Source organism: Pteropus alecto, unplaced genomic scaffold, assembly GCF_000325575.1.
Source record: "Pteropus alecto unplaced genomic scaffold, ASM32557v1 scaffold25, whole genome shotgun sequence".
In the NCBI taxonomy this organism is placed as follows: Eukaryota; Metazoa; Chordata; class Mammalia; order Chiroptera; family Pteropodidae; genus Pteropus; species Pteropus alecto.
In genome coordinates, this window is record NW_006441955.1 from 13,676,749 (window position 1) to 13,685,484 (window position 8,736).

Below are 8,736 nucleotides of genomic sequence, written 5' to 3' on the forward strand. Positions count from 1 at the left end.
TAGAGCCGAGCATGAAACCAGGATCACAAAAAAAAAAAAAAAAAGAGGAAGAAAGAAAAAGAAAGAGAGAGAGAGAGAGAAGAGAAGAAAAGAAAAAAGAAAAGAAAAAGAAGAAAGATTTTTGTGCTCCATGGTATCACCACTTAACTCACAGTTGATGCTGTAAATATGCTTTGAATAGATAAATGAATGAGTTAACAAGGGAATAGTAGCCAGAATGGAATAATGTTAGGAAGAGTTGTTCAGAGAAAGGATCACTTTTGAATTAGTTAAAAGCCTCCATCTGAAAACGATTTTAACATTTTTTATTAATTTCAAATAAATGCTAAACGAGTATTGCAATAAATGTCACAAATAAAATCTTTAGAACCTACATTTATTGTTAGTTAAGACTCCATTATACCCTGTGTTATTTAACAAAAGTGCTGGGCACTTTTGTACATTTGTTTCATGTCAGCCTCAAAATAGTTATTAATAAGGCAGCTGAGATTCTGAGAGATGAAGCAACTTGCTCAGTCACCCAGTTAGTAACCAGTAGAAGCTGGATTCATATGTAGCTTGTTCTGTCTGATTCCAGAGCCCAGATTCTTTCCATTATACCCCTCTGTGCCTAGGATTTATAGAACATTTCCCCCCGAACATCCAAAGGTCACAGATGTAAAGCACAAACACCTGGTTGTAATTTCGTGCTGTTTTTCATTTTAACTAGGGGAAAGAACTGACTTAAAGATTAAGGGGACTATTGTCCTTGATTCATAGAATCCTGGAGCCAGAATAGGCTGGCCTTAATTCCCTAGTATTTCTCATGTCTCAGAGGTGTCATCTTGCACATATCATATTTGTTTCACTATTGCAAATAAATATAGAGTCTGCTATATTGAGCCTTTACAAAATAACTCTCTCAAGAGGGTGTGTTACAGGTCAAGAAAAGCCACCTGTAAGAGTTTTTAACCTCATAAGAAGTCAAGAATAATTCTTGGAGGAAAAATAGTAGTCCTAGAATTTCATTTGTGATGTACTTTTTGCCTTGGTCCTTTTGCATCAACACCAGGTCTCCTCTGTCAGGGTGCACCCAAAGCACTTTGGACCAGAATCTCCTCTCATTGAAAGGACTAAATAGTTATTAATAAGGCAGCTGAGATTCTGAGAGATGAAGCAACTTGCTCAGTTATAAAGAGTTAGTGTTTGGCTTCTTCATCTGGTCAGTGAAAACTTGGCCTTACTTTAGGAAGCTCCTGTGGAGACTGGAACTCTCCTTAGCCAAAGTCTCAGCAGCCTCAGGCAGGTCCCAGACTGGGAGTGGTGCCAGCACAGATCCCCAAGAAGCTCCAGGAGTTTGAAAGAGAAGTCGCCTGAGTCATGTGTTGCTTTATGCAGAATTCTCTAGAGATAACATTGCTTTTAATTCTACCTCCTCAGGATGTGATGGTTAAGTGTTAGATAATATCTCTCAAAAGCCTTTGAAGCTTCTTACAGCTTTACTCTGTAGAAAAGCCAAAATGGGAGTTTTATGCTTATTCAGAAGCTCCTAAGCCATTCCCTGAAACCCTCCATACCCTTCCTTTCATCCCTGGCCTGCTCCATCCCCAGGGATTGACAAACTCATCTTTTCGCCAGCTTCTTAAGTTGGGGAAGGGCCAAACAAATGATGAAGAAAGTGCCGTTATACATTGGTGTCAGCCCATGGGCCTCAACTTCATGACTTCTTCCAGGTATGATTATGAGGAGGTGGAAGCCGAGGGCGCAAACAAAATGATGAAAGACTTGGAGGCCCTGATATCTGATCGCTCTTTTGTGGGGAAACAGTTCTCAGTGGGTGACAAAGTTTACATCGTGGAGAAGGTCGATAACTTTGAATACAGTGATCCAGTGGACGGAAGCATTGCAAGAAATCAGGTAGGAACAGATGTATGTGTATGTAGGAGAGAGGCCTCAGAACCTCATCTCTGAAATCTCAAGGGAAAACAGAAAAAGGTCCCTTGGTCATTTCTCCTTTGCTGCCCTGTTTTTCTAGGGTCGCTGTTCTCGACTGGTTTTCTACTGGGTCACACATGACTTGCACATGTATTCACTGGGAAAATGTTTTCTGCCCTGATTCTTTGCATTCCTCTATGCCCTCATTCTGAGATTCTTAGCCTAGACTCCTGAGGGATTTTTATACCCTCCAGAATCATATGCAAGATGTCGTGTTGAGTGTGCGGAAAGGAGCCCTAGAATCTAGAAGAAGTAGAGAACTTCTGTCTTAGGTATCAACTCCCCTCTTTTCTCTCAAGAAATTATAGCAGAAAGCCAGCATGAGAGTATCATTATTGTAGACTGATATATTCTAATTTCTGAAGAAGAAAAAAATAGATAAGCCATTCACAGAATCACTGTTACCTGGAGCACATGACTTGTATCCAACCCTGACATAGCAATGAGTAGCAAGACATCACAGTTGAGAACCTGGACCATGTCTGGATGGAGACAGAGCTGTTAAGGTTTCCCTCACTGGGTGCCAGGGACCAAGGCTGCAGGCTGGGTCAGCCCTTCTCCAGGCTTCTCACAGACTCAGAGCTTAGAGTTCTTTCTCCTCTGGTTCTGTTGTTATCACAGAATGGACTCATCTCTAATAATTTAGAAACAAGGATAATGAAGAGGAAGTTGCCGATTCTGCTATGGCTTTCCAGTTTGTTTTTCTCTGATAGACCTAGATTTTTGGTCTGGTCCTTCTCAAGATATCTGATAGGTGGAGGAAAGGGGCTGCAGGGTTTATTTAAAATTTATCTCTGGAGAGCAGGTAGTAAATGGAGCATGGCCACAGCAGCCCTCTGTTCCTGAGGTCTGTCTTCCTCAAAATTCTAGCACTGTGGCTTTTCCTCTTTATGCCTTTTCACTATCTGTGAGAACTTTGGGTCCAGTATGGATGATTGTAAATTATGTCTGAGACAATTAGAAAAGAGAGACCTGGGGTGGAGGAGGGGTGTAGGTATAGAAAATGGGAGCGTGGGGTCCAGGGGATGGCAGAGCAGAATAGAGCAGAAGTTTTTGGAGTAAAGCCTACAGGGCGAGAACAGATTTTTAGGAAAAGTAACCTCCAACCCGCACTGCATCCAGCGACTGCTAGGAGGGAGGAGGGGTGTCGGCATGAGCACAGGCTCTGCTCTCTTCGAGGAAGAAGTCAGCAGCTCCACATTCTTTAATGAAGTCGGAGCATTTAGATGGAAGACCAGGTAGGAAGGGAAATCTTCTGGAGTATATAGCATCTGCAATCAAGTGCAAAGAATTTAGAAGCTTTAAAGTGAAGCTGTGGGAGGAGACCAATGCCCGTGTGTTTGTAGAAAGCAGGACATGGTGAATGGAATTAACTATATCTTCCCATGATGACTAACTCAGAAATGTCCCCTGTGTGCTTCATCTGCTGTCCCTGCTGCTGAATGGCAAACACTGAGTGGGGTTTGGTGACGCATAGCTGATGAGGGTGGTGTAGTGTAGTTCCCTCTGGTCAGCCTTTGGAACTGGTCAAAGCTCTGAGGAATTGATAGACTCATAAAGACTGAAGGGTCTTGCACAGCCTTCTTACCTCGTCTACAGAATATCTATACCCAGGAGTCCCCAACCTTTTCCTCTGAAGCAAGATTATTGGAGATGAGAGATGCAGTCAGGGTAGGGAAGGAGAGGGCAGCAGGTGAATGGGCTAGACTTTAGGTCCTCAGTTATCGGTGGCCACTGGATTCTGCTCACTAGATCAGGAGTAGCCAGTCTCTGCCATTTGTGACACTCTGTTGGTGGTTCTCTATCAGTGTTTTGCAAAGAGTTCTTCCTCTCCTCTGCCTGAAATCTGCTCTGGTTTCAGCCCATTCTGTCCATGTTTCCCTTCTCATCTGGGGATTGAATTTCTGCATCTAGTTGCTTATTTATTTGTTTCTGCATCTAGTGGCTCCAAATGGGAATGGTTAGTTCATAAATCATAGAGAAGCAGTGAGGGGAGGGTGGGCCTCTTGTCACCAGCCTTTCTGGGATCAGTTCTCCTGCCCGACCTTGTGAATGCTTCTCCCCCAAGAGCTCAACCCCCATTGCCTGGATGTGGTAACAGGTCGACCAAGGGCAGGCTCATGGGGCTCAGCTGCTGCCATTTATCAAGGATCTAATCCCTTAATTGATCATGTATAGATGAAATTACATCTCCAATGGACCTCTTGTAATTTTCCAGCCTTCAATCTACAAGCATATGGGAGAAAAAAAATCTCTGCTTCTCTTTTCCAGGGCTTTCGGCTCATTTTTGCAGATGGTTCTCGCATCATCTTTCGACTGAGTGGCACTGGGAGTGCGGGGGCCACCATTCGACTGTACATTGACAGCTATGAGAAGGACATCGCCAAGATCTACCAGGACCCCCAGGTAATGTCAAAGCCCAGTGTCCCGACTAATTCTTTGGAAGGAATGATGGTGGTTCCATCAAGCCCATGTTACCACAGCCCATTTCTAAAATGACCAAACAGGTGTGCTCACTTTCCTGCATGTCTCTTTCAGTATGTCATAACAACAGTAATAGCTAACAATTATCTGAGCATATTTCACTTGCCAAGCTCTGTTCTAAACCCATTACATGGAAATACTCATTTCATTCTCAACTGAGGGAGACTCTATTATTATCCCTACCGCAGATAAGGAAACTAAGGCACAGAAATATTAAATAACATTTAATAGGTTCACATGCCTGATAAGTGGCAGATTCAGGAAAACTAAACCTTAAATGAGCCCCTCAGCTAGTGTTCTGGTTCGTCACTGATGATTTTTGCCTCTTTGCTTGGTCTGATTGTCTGCCTTGGCAGAACACACCTGGTTCTAGATTTGATGGAGAGGAAGAGATAGTTTCATGACCCAGCAAGAAACGTCTTTATGAAAAACTCTGCAGACTTGCAACCTGGTGGTTTGGGTTCCTAGCCCCACCTAAAGAGTCTCCAGAAGTATGTCAGAGTGAGGAGGGAGCCAGGGGCAAGACAGAGAACTTGGAGGACAGACACCCAATGGAGGAACCAAGGGGAGGCAGTAGCACACAGGGGAGAGTTTCCCCATGTGCATTTCTTGTCCTGACAGATGCTCCCCAATCAGAGCTCCATAGCCAAAAATGTTTAGGAAGTGTCGTGACCATTAGCTTCATGTTGGTAGTTCACAACACGCACCACCCTTTAAAGACTCTGAGAAGACTTGCAGTAAAGACACCTGTTTAAATAGTGTTCGCCACGCTTAATTTTCCACAAAGCCTTTTTTCTTCTAACACCTAATTAAAATCCTGTGAAACTCACTTGGAAATCCCTGGCACAGTGGTTTTGAGCATACATTTTGGAATTAGATCTTGCTTTTAATTCGGATTTTGCTGCTTAGCTGTCTGTCCCTGGGTGAGTCATTTCAGTGTTCTGAGTGTCGGGGTTTTTTTTTTTTTTTGTCTGTGAAGTGGCAGAGTGTTGCCTACTTCACAGAGTTATTATAGAGATTAAAGGAGACAGTGGATGCAGAATTTTGAAAACTGAGCCTGGCACATAGGATTAGGTTTTGAGAAAGAGTGGCACTTACATAGTTGTTTTTAATACAAAAAGAAGGAGGTGAGAGGATACTGCACTACAATTTTTCCAGTGTCCAGGCTCCAGCTTCAGTCATTGCCAGACCCCTGTTGTGTTGCAGATATTCCTAAAATTTACGCCAAAGGCAATGGCGTAAATTTTAATAATAATAATAATAATGATAATAAAGAGGAAAAAAGGAAAGAATTGTGTTTCTTTGTCTTAATGCCTGGCACATGGTAAATACAGAGAATGAACGAAAGATAAGTTTCTTCCTTAGGAGATGGGAGGGCACTGAAGGATGCAGGGCACCCACAGGGCCCAGGAGAGATGCCTTTCCTTACTCTGGAGCTGCTGGGCCACAGCCTCAGCACTGTGTTGGGACTGTTGGAGCTCCATGGGGAAATGGCACGTGGTGTGGTCAGCATGCGGAATTGGTGTCCCAGCTTTCATTCAGGTGTCACGAGTTGGTGGACATTGATGAGAGAAAGCGACAGAGGGCAGCAGAAAATGTACTACTCTTGGCTCTGCCCTTGAGTCACATGGTCAGATCACCTCTTTGGATATCAGTCTCCTCATCTGTAAAATGGGCTGTTCAACTAGATAAGTGGTTTTCTTTTTTTAATATTAAATGTGTTTATTTATTTAAACAAGAACTTTTTTTTTTTTTAACTGAGAGGTAGATGGGAGGGTGGTGTTGCGTTTTGAAAAGATCTCTTTGGGTACAGTGTGGGAAACGAATTAGAGGATGCAGAAGTGGATGTGGAAGTACCATTGTTCCAGGTAAAAAAGAGAATGTTGGTTTAGCAAGAGGTATGACACTGGTATGGGGAGAAATGGGTGCCATTGAGAGATATTTAGGAGATAAAAGAAACTTGGGCTTGCTGATAGTTTGGACAAGGGGTATGTGGGAGAGGAAAGTACGAAGAATGACTCTTCGTTGCTTTATGTGATAGACCGTGGTGTCAATTCACTGAAATAGAGGATGCTTTTGGGGGAAAGAACATGTCTTTCTTTTTTTTTTTTTTTTTTCAGATTGGTAGATTTGGAGGAGCCTTTGGGATATCTGAGTGGGAAGTCAGACTTATGGGTCGGTAACTCAAAGGCCAAGTTAGGTCTGGAGCTATGGATCTGTGTCTAGAGAAAGTGATGGAAAAGGTTCTTCTCTTTGTATCTCCTTCAGGTCATGTTGGCCCCACTTATTTCCATTGCTCTGAAGGTCTCCCAACTCCAGGAAAGGACGGGACGCACTGCACCAACTGTTATTACCTAAGAAGACAGGCCAGATACAGTACGTCTCTCTACCCCAGGACCCTCCAAGTCATCTGATTGAAGAGCATTGACAGAAACAATGTGTATTTACCCAGACTTTTTAGCATTCAGTTTTTCCACTAATCAGTTGTTGACGAATGGTACATTTGCAAAGCATTGGCAATTGAGATGCCCATAGAAGCCATGTGAGAAAGGAGAAAAAAGGACCCGGGGGCTTATGGTAATGTCAGTCCCTTTTCGTGCACTTTTGCACTGCTGCTGTGAGGGTATTTGTCTCCTCGGCACCAAGTTCTGTTTACACTACAATGTAAGATAGAGGTTGCGCATCAGCTAATGAGGCCATTTTTCATCCTTAGGATGTGCCTATGAAATGACAGTGCAAGTTCCTTTCTCCTTGGTGAATCCCCCCGCCTCCCCCCGCAATTTACTGTTTACATGTAATCTAGCAAAATGCAATTTCTGGTGCCTTCTGTCCAATCAATTCTTTCTTCAGAGTGAGGCGTACTTGTCTACAGATTTCTGCCTTGTTTTGCAACATAGTCCCATTCACACAAATGTTTTGGGATATTAAAGTAAAATAAGCTACTATTTCTTGATGTCTTTTTTTTTCCTTTACTATAAAATGCTTATTTGATTTAAAAAAGAAAAGAGATTTGTTTTTGAGGGGGAGGAGGGTATTGTGTTTTGTTTGGGTGCCCTGGCTAGGTTCTTTGTGCTAGGTTTAGAATCCTTACACTCAAGAGTATAATTTCAGATCTTAACAAGGTCAGCTGAGCCCTGGATCCTTCTGAGGTGGATAAAGTAAGCTTGACATGGTTAACTTGGAAGGAGGGAAAGGAAGATGATTTTCAGGAGATCTTAAATAGCAAAGCACTGCCATGTGCCTCGTGATACTGAGATGTCATGGTACCTATTGAGAAGATAAAGACAGAACTCTCAGAATCTGAGAGCAAGATTATAAGCATTTGGCTGGATATCTTGAGCCCATTGGCATCTTATGCATCTTAGAACATTTAATCCATGAGTGTATCATAGTAGTTAAAAGCATAGGCTTGGGATCCAACAGACCTGAGTTTGAATTCCATTTGAGACCTTGTGTGACTTGAATATTATTCTCCTCTTGAATATTATTCTCTTTAAAATGGGGATGAAAATAGTTTCAACTCTCTAGGGTTATTGAGAACATTTAAGTGAGTGGACCTGTGAAAAGCAGTGGGCACAGTATCTAGTTCATGGTAGACTGTCAAATAAATGGGAATTAGGATTATGGTTATTATAATAAATGGGGATTAGGATGTGGTTATTATAATATTGTTTTTAGACTTTTAAGCATTGGAAAAACAGAAACTATAACGCTAATGTTCACGATGTATTTTATGGTTTGTAAGGCATTTCCACAAAGTCACTTTGCCATGTATGCTATTCCAGAGAGGCAGCTCAACTCTGTCCCCTCCCTCACCCAAAGTGGAATCCCTGTTCCAGGTGACAGGTCTTTTTTTTTTTTTGAATGGTGACATTGGTTAAGAAAATCCAGTAAGTTTCAAGTGTACAATTCAAGTATAAGGCATATATATATATTGCACCGTGTGTTCACCACCCATAGTTAGATTTTTTTCGGTCACCACATATTTAACCCCTTTTATCTCATCTAACCTCTCCCCCTGCCACCCCCTCACTATCCTCTGGTAACCACTAGTCTATTGTCCATGTCCATAAGTCTCTGCTTGTTTATCCTGTTCATTTGTTGCTTTTACGTTTATATCTCACATGTAAGTGATATCATGTGGTTTTCAACTTTTTCTGTCTGGCTTATTTCGCTTAGCATGTTTATCTCGAGGTCTATCCATATTGTCGCAAATGGCAGTATTTCATCTCTTCTTATGGCTGAGTAATATTCTATTGTATATATGTACCACCGCTT

At 42.3% G+C, this 8,736-nt stretch overlaps 1 protein-coding gene across 1 annotated transcript in view; it reads left to right on the top strand.

Annotated features, from left to right (window-relative positions):
* The window catches only part of PGM1 (phosphoglucomutase 1), a 57,874-nt gene extending 50,471 nt beyond the window's left edge, over positions 1-7,403 (top strand). Inside the window, exons 9-11 of the mRNA XM_006919275.3 lie at positions 1,713-1,896; positions 4,246-4,380; positions 6,727-7,403. Coding sequence (XP_006919337.1) covers positions 1,713-1,896; positions 4,246-4,380; positions 6,727-6,816 — 409 coding nt within the window. The 3' untranslated portion in view covers positions 6,817-7,403. The remainder of the gene's footprint in view (positions 1-1,712; positions 1,897-4,245; positions 4,381-6,726) is intronic.
* The last annotated feature ends 1,333 nt before the right edge of the window (positions 7,404-8,736 follow it).